This window comes from Diplotaxodon limnothrissa, linkage group LG22, assembly GCF_057381915.1.
Source record: "Diplotaxodon limnothrissa isolate DT_005_m linkage group LG22, D_limnothrissa_male_GT1.1, whole genome shotgun sequence".
NCBI lineage: Eukaryota > Metazoa > Chordata > Actinopteri > Cichliformes > Cichlidae > Diplotaxodon > Diplotaxodon limnothrissa.
This window is the reverse complement of record NC_140616.1, coordinates 28,658,846-28,677,378: the sequence shown is the minus strand read 5'-3', so window position 1 is coordinate 28,677,378 and position 18,533 is coordinate 28,658,846. Positions and strand designations below refer to the sequence as shown.

At 38.8% G+C, this 18,533-nt stretch overlaps 2 protein-coding genes across 2 annotated transcripts in view; both read right to left on the bottom strand.

Annotated features, from left to right (window-relative positions):
• The window catches only part of col22a1 (collagen, type XXII, alpha 1), a 66,701-nt gene extending 62,946 nt beyond the window's left edge, over positions 1-3,755 (bottom strand). The window contains exons 1-2 of the mRNA XM_085346396.1: positions 3,540-3,755; positions 3,196-3,290 (exon numbers count right to left, since the gene is read on the bottom strand). The gene's annotated coding sequence lies outside the window, so the exon portion shown is untranslated. The remainder of the gene's footprint in view (positions 1-3,195; positions 3,291-3,539) is intronic.
• A 6,985-nt stretch (positions 3,756-10,740) lies between these two features.
• Positions 10,741-13,280, bottom strand: LOC146610106 (uncharacterized). Its single transcript, XM_085345782.1, has 2 exons — positions 13,239-13,280; positions 10,741-11,664 (listed from the first exon to the last, which is right to left on the bottom strand). Exons 1-2 carry the CDS (start codon positions 13,278-13,280, stop codon positions 10,741-10,743), a joined length of 966 nt encoding a protein of 321 aa, XP_085201908.1.
• Positions 13,281-18,533: the final 5,253 nt, after the last annotated feature.

Sequence of the window (18,533 nt, the reverse complement as noted above, 5' to 3'; positions counted from 1 at the left end):
TAACTTCCGGCTAACTTCTAACTCCGTCAGAATTTGATATATTATGTTTTAATGGATGCCTGGATGTTAAACCTTTTGTTACACCTGGTAAAGCAGCAACATTGACCATTTTATTAAAGATGATTTGACTTTGTGACTTGAAGCAGACGGAGTTTTGGAATAGTCCGCGAGGCTCCTGACTACAGTAGCCGTAATGCTGCGACAATCCATCAAGCGGTGTGGCTTTTTATCTTCGCAAAGTCATATTAAAACATTTTTTAACAGATTTTTGAGTGCCACGTACCTCATAAAATCGGTTTGAGGTCAGTAAGCACAACCAGAATTCAAGGCGCACCGGATTATAAGGCGCACTATTGATTTTTGAGAAAATTAAAGGATTTTAAGTGCGCCTTAAAGTGTGGAAAATACGGTATTTTCTTTACAAACAAGTCTTTACAATCATTTAACAAAGAAGGCAATTGTTAGCGTTCCAATAGCTACAATTTAAACTGCATTAGACACCTTATATGTGTCAAAGAAAAATAAAAATCTCATCTCCACTATGGTCCAGTATTTTACTGTCTCCGCTTTGGTATGAAAGCTGGAAGGAAATGTCGTTCATTCTTAGGACATGATAATTGAAACCTAAGACTAAAATACACACTTTTTTGTTTTATAGCAGCAGTGAATACTTCATCCAGAGAAAAACTGGACTTGGTAAAGAGTGTTGGAATTTGCTGCATATATATCAACTCCAACCACATAAGGACAACGTCAGGTCTGTGATGTTTTCTGATGATAAACTGCAAAAGTTAACCAAAGTAATTTCTTACTCTTTAAAACATGCATTTAAACACACATCTAACTGCTAGAGTGCCATTTTTACAGGTTTGATCATGTTGTAGAAGACATCAGTCTGCCTCTGTTTGAATCATTTTTATGCTGTTGTCTCTGGGTGGCACTGAGAGGAGCCTGTCTTTTAAACAAAATACTATTCTTGATCTTATTTTACACAAGTGGTTGTGTTGCCTGCTATTAAGATTGATGTGTGGCTGACTGTAGCCATAACACAGGCTCATCCTGATCTCATTGCAGGGGGTTTGTGGGGGAAGTTGAGGAAAGTCTGAGTAATGCACAGCTTGGAAAGCAATAATATAAACCATCTTTTACTGTTGGGATATTTTCACTCAATTGTGCTTTTAATGTATGTTTTCCAGAAAGAAAAAGATACATTTTTGGTGGTGGATAGTAACTTTTAACTTCCAGAAATAAAGCAGTGCTGTGTAGTTTTCCTATAACGGAAGGAGCAGGTAATTCACCTTTTACATTCCTAACAGTCATTAGAAAACTTGATATTGATATATATATATTTTTAAAAAGAAGCTTAAAACACATTATTTTAGAAGGTTTTGTGTCTCAACAATCTGGAGAAGTGTTGGCAACAAATAAACATCTCTGGGGTTGAAAAGTTCAGCCAAAATGTCAAACACTTTAGTTGATCCATCAGGTAGCCATCAGTGAGTCAACATAGAGTCCCATGTTGAAATGCCCAACTTCAGTGAAGAAATTAACATGTTTGGTTCAAACAAAAAACAAACAAAAAAAAACCATCATCTTTTGGGCATTTTGGATAGTTTGTCCCTTCATAAAAACTACAGAGGTTGTTGAACTGAACCAAACCTCTGGCTGCTTGTGATGATTTTGCATCACAAATCCAAGAAATAACTTCAGTTTATGTGGGTAAATATCAGTTTGTTACTGTACGTAGCACTGATTAACAGGTATCTGCATCTATGTGTTGCATCTGTACATGCCCTAAAATGCATGCAACTTATCAGTCCAGTCACATCTCTGAATAAAATAATTTGTTACGCAAAAAAAAAAAACTCAGTTAAAATGGTAATGTTGAGGCTTCAAGATGCACGCAAACAGTGGCTATGCCCACTCTGTGGTGGGTGCTGGACTTCACTGAGCACATTAAAACATTAGGATTGCTTATGTTATAAGGTAGACCTTAGTCACATACTGCCACTCAGTGATAGTTTCAAAAAAGTGTGATGCAAACTGGAAACAAAGACTATTCGGCTGCTAAATAAAAGTTGTTTCTTACAAATGAAATTTTACTTTGAAGGCAAACATTCTCTGTAGCCAGGTTGTGTAAGACTTGTCACAGTTTCACAAGTATTTGCAGACAGGTCAGCATTTTCTATACAAACTACAGTGATCCTAGCAATCTGCCAGCAGCCAACGAACTTGCAATGAGGTTTTCGGTTCAACCTTGTATAAATCTTTTGAACCAGTTTCACTTAGTGATGCCAAGCACCTTCCTGCAGCCACTCATCAACTGCTAGGGAATACACTTTTTTCCTAGTGACCAGGCGATCACCAACTGATCTGGCCTTGGCAACTTTCATGAAGGAATGAATGGGAGGAAAGTTAACCGTAATATCCTTCGAGCAGGTAGGTAAATTTTGTATCATCTAAATAAAGCTAGGCTATCTGTTTCCAGTTGTTATGCTAGGCAGAGCTAGTCACCTCCAAGCTGTCAATCTGTTGATTCAGTTCTTGGCATGAAAACCTGACAACCGGTGTTGTCCAAAATGTCAAGCTAATCATTTACTCGGATTAGCTAGACTTTTTAGGACTATAGTGGAGAATGAAGTATAATGAAAGAGCATTAAGTAAACGTAACTACAGCAAATGTAAGAATATATTATTTTAAATTACAAAATGATCTAAACAGAAAGTCAGGAAATATTGTGGTGGGACTCGACAGCCTGTTGACTGTGCTTTAGCTTCTATGTAGTCTGTGACATAGAAAGTTCACTGTGGGTTGTACAAACTTCTTTAGCGTATGGTATTGCCCTTATCTGATTCTCCACTGGGCTATTTCTGCTACTTGGTTTCAATGTTGCTATTAATGAATAAAACAGGCACTTTAGCTAAATTACTGTAATTGGTCCAATTAGTGTGCATTTAACATCTAAGAAATTCAGCCCAAAGAGCAATGAAAAAAAACTACAAAAAATCTCAGCTGCTCAGCTGAATGACATTTAGTTTCAAGCTCCTAATCGTCATTACTCTGTATGTCAAACAGATTATAATTTATCGTTCTTTCATCACTTATTATATAAAACGTGGAGCTGAATTAATCTGCAGTTTTACGTAGCTACAGTATCTGACGTGAAGCTAAAAACAGGATATCAACATCCCAACCTGGGACCAGATTCCTTACAAACAGCACGTCTGTATCACCAGGCCTGTTTCCACTTCGTCTCTTGATGGTTGACCTGGGACTGCAGTGTAGATGTCTATAACAGAAGCACCACGTTTATCATTCCCGCAATGCAAAAAACAGAGAAAGGCCTTTTTTTTATGTGCAACCAAAGGAGAGGAGGGGGAAAAAGTATGTTTTCTGATAGCAGATCTGAGCAACACATAAACACAAAAAAAGCCAATAATTCAGAACTGCTAAAGAATAAAAAAGCATTTCAGAGGCGTTTTAAGGAAGCAGAATACGCAGTAATACATGGAAGACTTCATGACTTTTTTCCCCTTACCTGGCCTGTCACTCAGTCAGTGTCGCTGGAGGTGTCTCTCTTTCTGTCTTTGCCTCCAGCGCTCACACCCTGAATCAGCACTGGGAAAGCATCATTATCACTTGATAATAATCCAAACTGTCACCCCTGCAGGCATCAGAACTCACGAAGGGATTATAATATAATCCAGGGAGACAATCCAGTGCAGAGTGTTGTTAAAAAGTGAGGTGAGCTTCAGCAACCTTGTGGATGAGTGGACAAGGTGGGAGGGAACTGCAAAGGGGGAAAGTGTAGGGTTTCACTTGGGGACGAGGCAGCTTCTACTGTTCTTGACTGGGCTGTGCTCTCACATAAAAAAGGCAAAGAGGCACAGCCAATTATAGAGCCAACTTTATGGATATTTTTGTCCTTTTTTTCCTCTCTGCCTCTCTCTCTCTCTCTGTCCTCCGTAGCTGCACCCATCTGAGGTGTTGCCCTTAAAGTAGAGGCATGGCTTCTTGGCAACCACCTCAACTGTCCAGCCGTTGCCACTGTTATAGCCACAACGGAGCCGCCCTGGGGCTGGCGGTGGGCTGGGCCTTATTGGCTTCTACCAGCAACACACTTTTAGAAAAAGGCTGTATTTAAGTTGGGGAAATGATTACAGAACACTTGTGCTTTCAGCTTTGTGTTGAATGGCTGTCCTTGCACTGGCTTATAGTAAAGCTCTGTGATCTATATGTTATGCTGTTTTTCTTGGTTTACACTCATGTCAGACCGCACACATTTCATTTAATATACATTTTTATCATATGAAATATATACTTGTATCCAAATTGATATGTCTCCTTGACTTTATGGTTTCTCATGTTTTTTTCTCCCAATTTAATGTTTTTAATGTTTTTTTTTTCTTTCCTTGGGATGTTTTAGTGCTTCCTTTTTGTGACATCCCAAGTTTCCTCAGATAGGATGAAAGATTTATTCATGTTTGAATCAGCAGAAGAAAATGGATGGATAATTGGATGGATGGGCTGTGTATAAAAGTACAGTGCAGGTGTGGGCAATTCATTTCCCCAAGGGGCCACATCAGAAATCAGGACCGCTAAGCTGAAATCAATTCTACTCAACATTAATTTTATCTCTTTATAAACTGTTACTGGTAAGAGTAGATGTTGCAATTAGGAATGAGAAGACAAAATATTTGTGGTAAAAATGCCAACATTCTATCATATTACAGCAACATTCGCAAAAGCAGTTCTGAATAAAATGTGTATGCTTTCACAAACTTTCAAAGACTTTCAACTTTATTCAACTTGGTATTGCATTTTCACTTGAAGTTACTTCATCTTTAGTTCTTGTTCCTTCTTTAGTGAGAAAAGGTTAATCTGTGCTTGAACAAATGGATTAACATCAATGATTGAGGTGAAAATTCAAAAGACAGTACAGCAACAGCAAGGTCTGCCTTCCATTCTGTATCTGAAAGCTCTTTGCCTTTCTTCTCACAAAACATTTAAGTCACTTCACTGAAGTCAGAGGTAAAGCCATGTGCTTAATTTGTGGAGAGCACATTGCAAAGTTTTAGAAAGGTTATGGACCTGACAACAGAAATCTGTGAGTTGTGTGTGAAGAAAGGCAAAGAGCTTTCAGATACAGAATGGAAGGCAGATCCAGCATTTGCTATACTGTCTTTTAAAATTTCACCTCAGTCAAAGTTGTACATTACAATACATTAACAAATGTATTAAACCACTTGACATAAAAACAAGAAAACACAAAGATTTTCAGAAATCTGTCGAGACTTCTTTAAAACTGAACATTATACTGTTATTTATCAGGCCAATCACATAAGTTGAAGTTTGTACACCCAAATTTGAGCCAGCACTAGTACACTTCTCTGAGAAGCCTCAAATTAATTGAGCACAGCATACAACCACTAAAAGTAACTTTGTAACATATGGAACTAGTATATAATTTTAAAAAATCTGTTTCTTTCTGTTCAAATGATACATTTGAAAATGTAGATATCAGCAATATTTCTATTTTAGCTTTATTAAATTCCTTTTGATTAAAGAGTTTTTACATGTAGTGTTGGATTAACCTTTACAGAAACATAAAAAATGTTTTTGGTAGTTACCAGTTTTGTTCATTTAGGTCAGTCTAATGAATGTGTTAAGCGCTCAATAACTATTTAACTCGTCATTTCTTATCAGTCTTATACGAGCCACTTAGCGACAATCAAACAGCCGGAAGTGGCCCGGGCAGTACAGCATCCAGAACTCGTCTCCAACCACCCAAAGCTCCCAAAAGTCACCAGATCATGTACAAATGAGAAGGTTGATGGTTCGATCTCTGGCTGCTCTAGTTTGCATGATAATGTATCATCGGACAAGATACCGAATTGCTCCTGATGCATTCATTAGGAAAAGTGCATCTGTGAAAGAGGCATGTTGAATAAAGTGATTTCACTGCTCAAATAGAGTACTATATAAGAACCAGTCCACTTACCTCTCTCTGTTGGCATACCTGTCAATCAAAATGTCCACCACTACTACCATGACTTTAAGTCTCACCAGTATAGGAATGGAAGAATTACAACAACAAAATCACTCAGTACACTTGTTATGAAGCAGAAAACTCCTTAAGTTGGACATGCTGACATGGCCATTTGAAGGGATTGACTCACTTTTGGAGCCTGCCTCGAGAGGACTATGAAAGAACTACAGTTTTGTTTTTTTGTTGTTTTGTTTTTTTCATTTATCATTGGTTTCATTTTTTCAGCCCTAGAGGCTGCCACTTGGACCAAACACATTTTTTTTTACCAACCATCTAATCCCATTTGATAGATAACTGTGCCTGTGCTCTGATTTGACAGACCGGTGATTCAGTGTGGGCTCCAGGCACTTGTAGAGTTATTGCTGCTGGGCCATGAGCCTTTAAATACATAAAAAGTTTCCTTCTCGTTTTTTTTTTTTAAATATGAAATCACATCAACTATTCTGAAGTTTTAGAAAGGCTTTGATTTACAGTAGTAGAAGACTGCTGTGATTCACATTTCTCTGTACAGTGATGTCTTTATCATGCGTGGTCATGCTCCTCGACAGTGACCACACAACACTGTGGTCATGCCACACGTCATGTTTCGTGCAGTTGTCTCCACATGCTTTTACGCCACCTTAGAATACAGCCAAATCTTGTGCGGCGCAGTCAAGGCACCTTAATGCTCCAAAGTCAGTATTTGAATGTCATGGACAACAACATTAGCCATTCCACTGAGCCCTATTTACAGTGTCTTTGTAGCTGAGGCAAGTGAGCACAGGCCGGGCTATGTATAGGCTCAGTGTGAAGTAGATGAAGTAGGCTGACGATTCAGGGCAGATGCACACGATGAGTGATGGTGTCAGTCTGAGAAACCGTCTGTCGCCTTGTGTGAGAGGGCTAAAGAGTTGACCAGCATGTTTGGTGAGTGAGAGGCTGAAGGCATCATGTAGTGTTGGAGAAAGCCATCTGTCATGCAACCGACAGCCAGGCTTACTGATACAGGCTTACTCTCACAATGTGCTTCCAGTTTTTGTCTGAGAGTTAGTGGTCGAGCAGACAAGATTTGAAAAAAATTCAATCTTTAAGAATGAATTTCTCACATATTTTACCATTTTATCTTAGTGAAAGTATCATGTTCATTTGGCCTATTCAATTCAATTTTATTTATATAGCGCCAAATCACAACAAAAGTCGCCTCAAGGCGCTTCATAGATACAGAGAAAAACCCAACAATCATATGACCCCCTATGAGCAAGCACTTTGGCGACAGTGGGAAGGAAAAACTCTCTTTTAACAGGAAGAAACCTCCGGCAGAACCAGGCTCAGGGAGGGGCGGGGCCATCTGCTGCGACCGGTTGGGGTGAGAGAAGGAAGACAGGATAAAAGACATGCTGTGGAAGAGAGACAGAGGTCAATAGCAGATATGATTCAATGCAGAGAGGTCTGTTAATACATAGTGAGTGAGAAAGGTGACTGGAAAGGAAAAACTCAATGCATTATGACAGGTTGTGTAAAGCGCTTTGGGGTCCTTACGGACTAGAAAAGCGCTATACAAATACAGGCCATTTACCATTTTGATAAAGTCTACTCTCCACTGCTGTGTAATCAAATTATTGTAAATGTGTGTAATTATTTGGAAAAAGAAAAGTTTTGAGTCTTTTCTGTGAGAAACCAGCTGACCTGAACAACATAGCTTGGTTTATGCCACATTACTTAAGAGTAGCATGTACGGTACTTAAGAGTTCTTCAACATCACATCACAACATCGCAAAACTATCGTCACACAATTTAGTATGACATTGAATTCTTTTAATATTTGACTAGTGATTCCATACAAGCAGTTTTCATGTTCCAGTGAGCATCTATAAGTCCTGAAAAAGGCCACACCCTGAACAAGCTGCCATCCTATTGCAGTGCTAAGACACAGAAATATACAACCATTCACACTCATGTTTTCCAGTGAGAAGTGAAAATAAAGTTATGGCTCTTTCCTTATTTATTTAGGTAAAAGATTCAAAATAACTGGCAGGATTTATTATTATGACTTTAATCTCAGAATTCTGATTTTTTTCTCAGAATTCTGGAAAAGAAAAAAAAGACGTGCCCACTTTTTCTTCTGGTGGCCCTAATCGTCTTCCGTACATTTGAGAGGAGACCTGTTGTGCTGAAATTATGTCGACCAGATCAGGTAGACATCAGTAACCACTGTTACATGTCAGGCCAATTCCAATGATTCACAGATTTGTGACATCTTCCTGTCTGTGAGAGCTCACAGCTGTCCTACTGTCATCATAAAAGTACTGGAGTTCTCCGGCACTTTATGCATGTTTTCTGTTGAATTACCCACATTCCAGTTTAGATTCACTTATAGAATATCCCAGGCTCTCTTCGACTTCAGCTCCTCATCTTTTGAAGCTAGGAGGTTCACATGAGCTCTCTGTATATTTCTCATGACTCCCTTGAAAAGCATCTTTTTGCCCGAACTTTTCCTGGTGCAGACTCGTCTCTGTCCATTCTCAAAGATGGCAATCTCCTCCATGATGTCGAGACTTGTTCAGAGACATTTTTTGATGACAGAACAGAGAGCATCTCAGTCCTTGAATAACTGAGTTTTTAGTCAGATGATTGGTGGAAAAGAACTCAAAAGTATGAAGGAACAAATCATGTGTTTTGTCCTTATGTTTATTCCAGTTTTCTGGTCCCTGCCTGCTTTTTCCCACAGACAAGACTATATACAGACCAAAGACAGTATAAAAGATGGATCATGTTTTACAATCCAAACAAATGTTGAATCAGATTGTGAACCTGAACGCTCTCCAGCTAACAACTTGTGATTAGCATACTGGGGATAATTCAATTCAGTTCAATTAAATTTTATTTATTTAGCACCAAATCACAACAACATTTGCCTCAGTGTGCTTTACATTGTAAGATAAAGATCCTACAATATTACAAAGAAAACAGAGAAAACCAGAATAATCTCCATGATGCCCCATCAGCAAGCGCTTTGGAGACAAATCTCCCTTTCAGAAATTAATTATTTAATCAGTATGACCTGAAACCCGCAACTAGGGCTATAAAATCACTAGCAGTGTTTACAGGGGTCACAGTTTCAGAGAGCTGAGAGTCGTTTTCAGTCCGTCTGTGAGCCACACTGGTTTCAAAACACCTCAATGGTATCTGCCACTGAACCTGAATGACAAAGACAGCTACTTTCTGTACCATAAAACTTCTTACTGTTCCAGGGTATCACTCTTGAGGGCCGCCCTTCAGTAGAGTCTGTGAAATTAGTTCTTGTCATTGTTGACTTGTGTAGTGTTGTACTTAGACTGCCCTCAGAGGTCAAACACACTGCAGCTTAAGAAAAACTGGCAAATAGAAAAATGGTGCAAAGACAAACAGAACACAATGGATGTTCAATAAAACAAGAGAAATAGCAATAAAATGTAATAGCTGCGGAAGTGAAAGAAACCAAAACATACTGAAGATCGCACTGAAACAAGGACTTTTACTAGAAAGTCTGATGTGATGTGTAGAAGGTTCTTTACTAGAGAGGTTAACTTCTTAATATACAAACATGTTGTTTGTGCTTTGTTTTTTCTTATTAGTGGGGTCCACAAGAGACAGCACTGCATATGCAGATTTTTAATGAGTGGAAAAACACTGCAAACAGTTACATCATTGATTTTGTTGCAGGTTTGGCTTGAAAAGTTTTACTTTTCTTGTTTAGTGGCTTTTATTGTTTATTCCTGGCCAGAGGTCACAGTTGGCATAGACTATAACCCTGAAAAAGCTTTTGAAGCTTTTCCTTTGGTGTTTATAAGACGCTGACTCCAAGCAGCAGATTTTCACTGCAGTAAATCTTTCAGTAACTGCTGTTTCTGACCACTTGGGGGCAGTGGAAAGAAGTTTTGGATCCACAGTCTCCTTTTTATTTCTAGAGCAAACATAGCACTTAGTTACCAAAGATAATTTAATGAATAAAGCAGACAGTATATAATGGCAGTAATGACAGTGAGCTCACGGGTTCATACTTTGGGGTGAGTTACATCTCTAATGTTACCTGCCTGGCTCGTTTCCAAAAGCCACATTAAAGCACTTCCAGGGTGGAGGAGTGTGATCAAACAACAACAAAAAACTCAGCTGGCATTCAGAAACTCCTGTAGCTGCCTATAGGTCGAATTAATTCTGCTTAGAAAAGCAGAATTGCTTTAACAAATCAGAAAGAATGATAATTTAACAAAACAAATGCGCTCCCGACCTATCTACACATCTGATCATAAACCAGGTTTTTTTCATTGCATTTTCTGTTTTTGGGCCACAAAAAAATCTTGATCCGGGTCTTTGTGCCAACAGCATGTACAATACACCCCCGAGATTTCATAAGGAGCTATTTTCACACTGGAGACATTTGAGTTAATAAAAAATAAATAAATAAGCACTGCCGAAGAGTAATCATTATGTTGTACATTCCTGCTTAAAATACTAGAAATCAGGTTTCCAGTTGGAGTACATTCCAGTCTATACCAGTCCTCTGCATGTGTGTGCTTTATGATGACATCATCCTATTTTATTAGAGACATTCCAGAGGGACTGCATTGTTATGCTTTGCGATCAAGGCTTTTTTCCTCATTAATCTGCAGTTAGCAGCACTTGGCTTCAGACTATCAAGTTCCTGTTCTCTGTTCTTCAGCTGACTGTCGGTTCAGAGTGCAGCTTGCTTACTGCCATCCTCCTCGTGGCTCTTCCTGGCACTTCCATTCTCCCAGGAGGCTGCAGGTGCAGGCGGCTGTTTGATGCCTTTCCCAACATGTGGCTGTCCTCGAAGAAGCCTCTCTCCCCGCTGCCCTTTGCCTTGGACACCTTGGACCAGCTTGCGCTCATCTGCTGATAATCCTAGTGTTGACGTGTTTGAATTGCACTGATCCTCTTCTAGGCATTGTGCTCTAGGCAGCCTTAGCCGCCTCCAACCTGTCTCCTCCTGGAAGTTGCCAGGGATGTGGCATGCCGCCTCTCTGCCACATGCAGCCTGAGCTTTAATTTGAGGGAAAAATGAGGGAGGGTTAGGTTTGCTGCACAGAGGAGCTGGGGTACCTCGACACACCACATCCTCCAGATGCTTGTGTCCATCCTGCTCTATGGGGTTGGCACGCGTCAGCTGTGGCCTTGCTGATTGATTTTGCTGCTGGGCTTTGACTGGTGCAATGGAAGCAGAAGGAAATGCCTCTGCTTTTACCAGTCTTTGCCTCATCCATGATTTTGCCTTCCTCGTATGGGTCCCATCCAGCTTACAAGAGGCTGGGTTGGGTTCTTGGTGGATAAACTTAAGCTTTTCCTTCTGAGCCTCCTTCACCTTCTCTGGCAGCTCCAGCGGGGCAAGTTTCAGGGGTCGTCTGAGGGCTTGAATCTCAGTCTGGTTTTCTACGTCAGGCTTCGGAGACTTGAGAGCTAACAAGTCCAGCTGTGGCAAGCCTTCCTCGGTAGGCAAGGAGGTCACAAGGTGACCCGCTGCCTCCCTTTCATGGCCCGGTGTCTTGGAGTTGCGGCCCTTTTTAGCAGCTGGTCTCAAGTTTTGACCATTCCGATGCAACGTGGTATTTTTAGCTTGAATAGTCAACATTTCTTCTTGCTGCAAAACACCATGAACAAAAGACACGTTATTGACTCAGATGAATCATACAATAAAAAATAATGTGACTTCTACCAGTTAGAATTTTGAAAAACAACTTTTTAAGAAGACGTTTGATGGCAGTTGCGTTACTCTAAGGATGACAAATCATTTCCGCAGTTAGGCTAACCCATACCCTTCTTTAAACTGAATTTTCAGCTGTTTTCTAAGAAGAAAATCACAAAATATGCTTGTTTGGTATGTGGCTGAAACACGTTCTAACTCCAACCGGGTCTCTGATGTCTCGGTGGATGTTAGGATGCTCATTAATGTTAATATGGGCAGTAACTGGGAGAGCCAGGTATCTCTGTAGCTCTTAAAAGCTCATTAGGATGGCTGTTTCGAGGAACTGTTAGGCTCAAGCCATTCTGGAAAATAACTGAACACCTGGATTCGGATCTATTTATTAACGACTGATTAATATTTACAACTGCCAACTTGAACATCTATAATAAACTGAGGAACTATTTGCTTACTTACAGCATTGGCTGTTTTAAATTTAGAAAGTCATCAATACAGATCCCTACTTTGCAGTGAGCGTTGGCTGTGGTCATAAATACACTTAATGGTGCTGTCACTGTGATCAGCATGGAAATGTAATGAAATGTTAACACATTTGTCTTTCAAATGCTGCACAGTGTCCTTTAGAACAGTGGCCACAAGCCTGAAGGCTGGGAGAACAACAAAAGGCCGTGAGATGAATATTCAGATGGAAAATCAGGAAGTTTGTGATACACGGAATGATTCCGTCTTTAGATCTATACAGTTTTTTATATACAGTTTTACTGTGTACAGTGAATCTTATTAAAATATTTTTTTAGCACATGAAGGGAAAATTGCTCTTTATATGACAGAAGAACTGTTGATGACTTTACTTTGATCATATCTGCACATATAACTAAATTAAATAAATGCAACAGACAAAACTGTCTCTCAACACATCCAGTAAGATAAATATTTTCTGTTTTCACTCTTAACTTCAAAAGTTCCTCATTCCTAAGGCTTTTTAAAAGTTTATTACACTCACATCACACGCTTATGCTGCTGGGTTATTACTGCACACCAGAAATAAATAAGCTAGTACAGTTCACACGTCTTAGCTTGGGATTTTTTTTTAATTATTAATGAATTAAAGAAACATAGAATGAGAAGCAACAGATTATACTGGAAATAGTGCCTGCTCGACCAACTACACTCAAAAGAAACAAAAAGGCTTACTTTAACTAATTCAATGACATATAATTTTTCCATGTAAAATGTTCAATTTAATGAAATCTGATCAAATGAAACTTAGTTGATTGGTCTACTTTCAGTTTTTGCCGATCACATAATTTGAATAAATAAACTTTTGGTTTTTTGGAAGTTTTTTTTCGTTGTTTCATCTGGACAGTTACTGTAAAGCCATTGCTTATTATTTATGCATTATTAGAAGGTGATCTAAGACATAACTGTAAAACATGACTACATCTGCACATGCACGTTGACTTTCTCATAGATAACAAGTCACTGATGAGAATCAGTGTAAGGATACTCACAGGTTTAGCAAACATCTCTTGCTTGAACTTTTGTTGAATCATATCTCGCAGAGAGGAGCGTTCTTGTTGTCCCTGCTCCGTTGGACCGTGCCACCCGGGTGAAGGCAGTGCCACTATAGTTGCAATGGATTTTAGCAGCCTTAATGTCATTATACAGATTAGGGTCACAATAAGGCACAGTGATCTCTGCTGATCTCCAGCTTAGCAGCCAGTGTCCACACTCACTCTGAGTTCTTCTTGTTTGTTTTCATTCCCCCCAGCAGGATTTTACGCTAATAAAAAATGAGTAGCACCTTTCTGCTCAAATTATGACTGAAAAGTAGCAGTTATTTTCATTTTTCACTGACCACCAGATGGTGCCAGAGACAACCTTTGAAGAGTACTGTGACCTCACTGTTGCATACATAACAGGGCCAGCTGTGAGCTGCAAGAGACCTGCAGAAATTTGATTCTAACTTATCAAATATTAATATAATCATAAAACAAACCATGTTTTCCTCCTAAATAACAGTAAGTTTCCATTTGCACATATTATAAAAGAGCTGCTTTGCATTTTAAGATTCCAACACTTAACACATTACTATCTGGAAAATCTCTGAATACTCACAATATTATGCCGCATACATACAGCTGGAGCAAACAGGGAGTTCTGTGACAATTCGTAACCGATTGAGCTGAACATCACACAGCCTCGCGTTACATGAAGATAAAGGTGACACTGACGCAGGCTAAATTCACAGAACCTCTCTGGAATGTAAAAACGTCTGTCCAAGTTTCCTAAAAACTGAGCACCTGAATGGTGATTCTGCTTGAATTATTAATTTCATTTTGTTTTCATCTCATATGCACTGTCACAAACTGTTTGGGGTCACTAAGAAATGATCTTGCTTTTAATGTTTTCATGTTTTTACATGCAGATGCATTCAGTCTCCTTTAATCATTGATCATTTTTAATGGAATATTGGCACAAATGTACAGCAGCCATGGAGTTTTTGGTTGCTGAAAATCCGGTGGAACATTGTGTTACCTAATGCAAGTTTATCAGGGTAAAAGGCTGATCGATCATTAGAAAAACCCTTTTACAATTATGTTAGCACAGCTGAGAACTGTTCTGCTGATTAAAGAAGTCGTCAGGCTAGCTGAATGTCCGGAGCGTGAGCAATTACAAAAACAGAGTCATCTTCATTTGTTTAAAAGAAACAAAGGATATAACTCAGCGGACATGACCTAAAACATAAAAATTGTATGATATTACTTTATACTAGTCCCTTCTTAGAAGCTAAATGCCTTTAACCAATGCAGAAAGAGAAGTAGGAGACAGAACTAAGCATGAATCCCTTACAGGTTCTCAACTGGCAACATCATTAACATGTAGCAACGTATCCATGAAGCCACAGTCTCATTGTCAACAGTGAAAAGGGACGTATTGCATTGACAACTAGAGTGCTAAAAGTCTGCAAGGAGATCCTCTGAAGAAGGCAAACTTTTAAATGCTTATTTCTAACCTCGTCAGTTTCTTAGGACATTTATCTGATGTGATCATAGCTCCAATTCACTTTGCAACTCACCCAATTAATAGATTTTCATAAAAAAAATTCTCCAGACTTTTGACCTTACCCCTATGTCGTTATAAGAAACTAATAATGCTGCGGCGCAAACAGCTTTATATTCATATAAAGCTATTTGGTGATATATATATCAGACTGAACGTATGACAGATCATCTGGTTTGAAGAGTCACACATTTACTTACCAATGTAAGACGGTTCCTTTTGGTGATACTATTACATCATCTGCAGTTCACACAACACATTGTGGGATTAAAAATAAGGTGGGCAAAGAACAGATGTTTTTGTTAACTGAATTCAGCTGGCTGTGGTGTGGATATGTGGCCAAAGCTGAAATTCCTCTGATGTTCACTTCAGGCTGCCTCCACTTCACTCCAGAGAGTCACTGAAATGGACCGAGCAACCTTTATTTTTGTAGCCCTTCTTAATGAAATGATCAGGAAAAGCATCCTTTGTAAAATTCTCCTAAATCCAACATGTGGAGCGACCCACTGTGGCAATCCCTTGTAGACTGTCCAACAAGTTTTAGTTTCAGTTTTGCTGAGTGAAAGTCTGGTATTGTGTTAATCTGTAACTCATCTCTAATAAGCAGTTTGTGTCTGTGTAATAATCGCTCTACAGTTTATGGATGTAGCTAGCTAATCAAGCCTGCTAGCTGTCTCCCAATTTAACATACTAATCCAGCCCCTTGTCCCATTATTTGTCCCATTTACTCCACTAAAGCAACATGTGGGGAGGTCAAAATGCTAACGTTGAGGCTTCAAAATTCAGAATTAAAATGAGTGGGTGTTGTCATGTGTTTAATTCTATCGCGTAAATGTATGTGGTTTAAAATCCAGTGTAATACTTTAAATAAAGCCCGCCCACAAAAAAAATATCAATTTAACTTCACTGATTACAAAAAACAAAAGGAAATGTAAAAGAAAATGAAATTTACTGCATGATTTGTAACCTTTGCATTACCTTAAGAAAGGGGCGCTGAAGGTGCTGTGTAGACATGTCTGCTATATTATCAATCTTCACTGGAATTACACTTTAATCCCATTTCTCTTCACTTCACACGTAATTCTTCTCTTTTTCAGTCTAAATATCTTGAGACAATCAAGACAAGACAATGATGTGCTGTGTGCTGCCTGCAGGAATATTTGCAGATCGTAATCACCCTCCTTTTGCAGCTTGGTTTAAATTTTAGCTCTATTGCTCCGACATCAGCCTCATTCACTGTATTTAGAAGCAGACTTTTCCTAAATGGATGAGACTTGTGTGAGATTAGTTGAACCATCAAATGTACAGACAGACTCAATCATCTTTTTTTTTTTTTAAAATCTCCTGTTCTCCATTGTCTTGTTCTCTTGCATCCCTCCCCTAAAAACGAAATGTCAGCACCTGCTTATTGCATCATATTATTGGTGTGGTGGAGTTGGTACCACTGCAGAACAACTTGGCTCTGCTTACATGATTATTTGAGATGCAAAATTACAGGCTTACCGCCAAGAGAAGGCCTCAACGCCCCTCTGCCACTGTTCTTATTGTGTCGCCCTCTGTGTTGCCTGACGTTCAGGGCTGACAGTATAATTACTACGGTGTGGGAAGAGGATAAAAAGGGATGTTTGTTCATTCTCCCACCTACTAAACATCCAGCTGCACCACATGAGCCACTCACAGAGAAGAAGGTGGCGACTACCAGAAATCCTTCATAACATAAAATTGAATGCTTACAAGCTGTACCTTATTACTGTGTCATGTGCAGAGGACTAAACTTACTAAAAGGTTAAGTCCCAGGCGTCTCTGGCTCTTAAATAGTTTTCATCGTACTTATCTAACAGACAGTTCAGAATTTATATTTAAACAAATGTGACTTCTCCTTTGTGGAGTCCCTCAAGGCTCAGTCCTTGGACACCATTCTGTTTCCTATATATGTGTTGTCTTTGGGTGATATACTTTACAGTTTTAAAGGAATTTCCTACCATTTCCTACCATCTCAACAGCTTCTCCTACCTCAGCTCATGTTTTTATGCTATCACTAATTGGAAGTGTTTAAATTTCCTCGAACTCAACTCTGATAAAACTGAGGCTTTTGTTCTCTATAAAGAATCTTGGTGTTATTTTTGACTGCTGTCTGAATTTTGAAACTGGAAATTTGAGTGCGCACTTCAATTTTCTCCCGTCTTGACAAGACACATACTTGTCTTTTGTATTTCTCAGTCCTCTCTTGGTTGTCAACTGGTCCAGGATGCAGCATCTAGGCTGCCAACAGAAACTAGCCAGTAATCACATAGAACCAAATGTTTCTGTTATATTATCCTGGTTTGTTTCGGACCAACCAAGTGCTTGTTAGAAACAGGGTTTTTTTAGAATAGTTATGTTATTTTGTGCTTAATTAGGATTGGTGTTTGTTTTTGTTTCCCCCTATTGTGTGTAAATGGTTTGGCCAAACCACTACAAAGGTGACCCTCCTGTGTCTTTGTGTTTAGGCTAGGTTGCCAGTTAAGTTGTGTCTACTTTGTTTGTTTAAGCTTCTGGAAGTTACTTTTTTATTAGAGTTATATTTAGTTGACCTCTCTTATGGGTCTACTAATTATATTTTGAACTTTGTCTTTCTGAACTTATTGTGGGGGTTAAAAAAATTTTTAAAAGCCCATTTCTGAAGACATGTTTCCTGTGTCTTCTATGCTTTTGCTGCTTGGTCCCTCACATGTGTCTAACCTAAAGCAAAACCATACCACCAAACATGAATAACTGAAGAATGGAAATTACCATCATCTTTTCATTGCAGTGTCCTTTTTTGCTTTCTTGTCATAGGAACTGGAAACAATGTCAAATAGCCAGTTAGGCTCTATGCAAAGCTGACCTTGGAACACCTCTAAATCTCAATAAAAAAGCACATAACCTTAAATATTCTTGCTAAGTATCTTTGTTTCTACTCATTTGTTTTCTAAAATGCACAAATTTGGACGGCTAGTTTTTCCCCATGGTTTTAGTTTTTATAATAAATTAAGCTATTATTCAGCTTTAAGCAGTCCTGGAAGTGATATCAATAATCTCATCAGGAAGAAACTGAATGAGCATATTTCTCAATAGGTTAATATAATCCCTTTAACATGGACACTTACGGAAATAAAGTAAAACTTAAATATTTTAAGCACGGGCATGGTGATTTGGTTTGCATACAATTATCATTTATTTTCTCCTGCAGCTGAGATTTGCTCTGATCCTTGCCTGACCACCCAAGTACTTAAGACCTCTCTCTTCATAGTTTTAATTCTTAATTTTTTTTAACCAAATACTTTGGTTGCTTCTGGCTTAGAACCTTCTCTAAACTTTCTCTTAAAAGATAAATCAACAACATGTTATAAATTTTGAGAAAAACTGATCACAAATGAGTTTGATAAACTTGCCTGCAGCTGTTTAATGAATATGTAACAATGAAACTCCCCGGACTGGATTTTGTTCTCGAAATGAAAAACTCTTCTTGGATTTTGGTAAAATGACTTCAAAGTTGGAGATGTTAAGCACTTACAAGAAGACAGAGGCTTTCAGAAGGAGGCTCATCATTTTTATTCAAGTGTGTTATGGCTTCACCCAGGCTGTTCAAACCCAGTGAGTCACCCACACCAAATCATGCACACACACTCACCAAAAAAAAAAAAGGAAAGAAAGAAAAAAGAAAACATACAAATGTAAAATGTTATGTAAAATGTTCATTGCACTCTGAACAAATCTCAACG

Bases quoted from the DNA above. Each gene is read 5' to 3' on its own strand.
- LOC146610106 (XM_085345782.1), bottom strand. From the start codon at position 13,280: ATGATTCAACAAAAGTTCAAGCAAGAGATGTTTGCTAAACCT. The intron at 11,665-13,238 runs GTGAGTATCCTT...GGTGTTTTGCAG, and splicing joins AAGAGATGTTTGCTAAACCT to CAAGAAGAAATGTTGACTAT.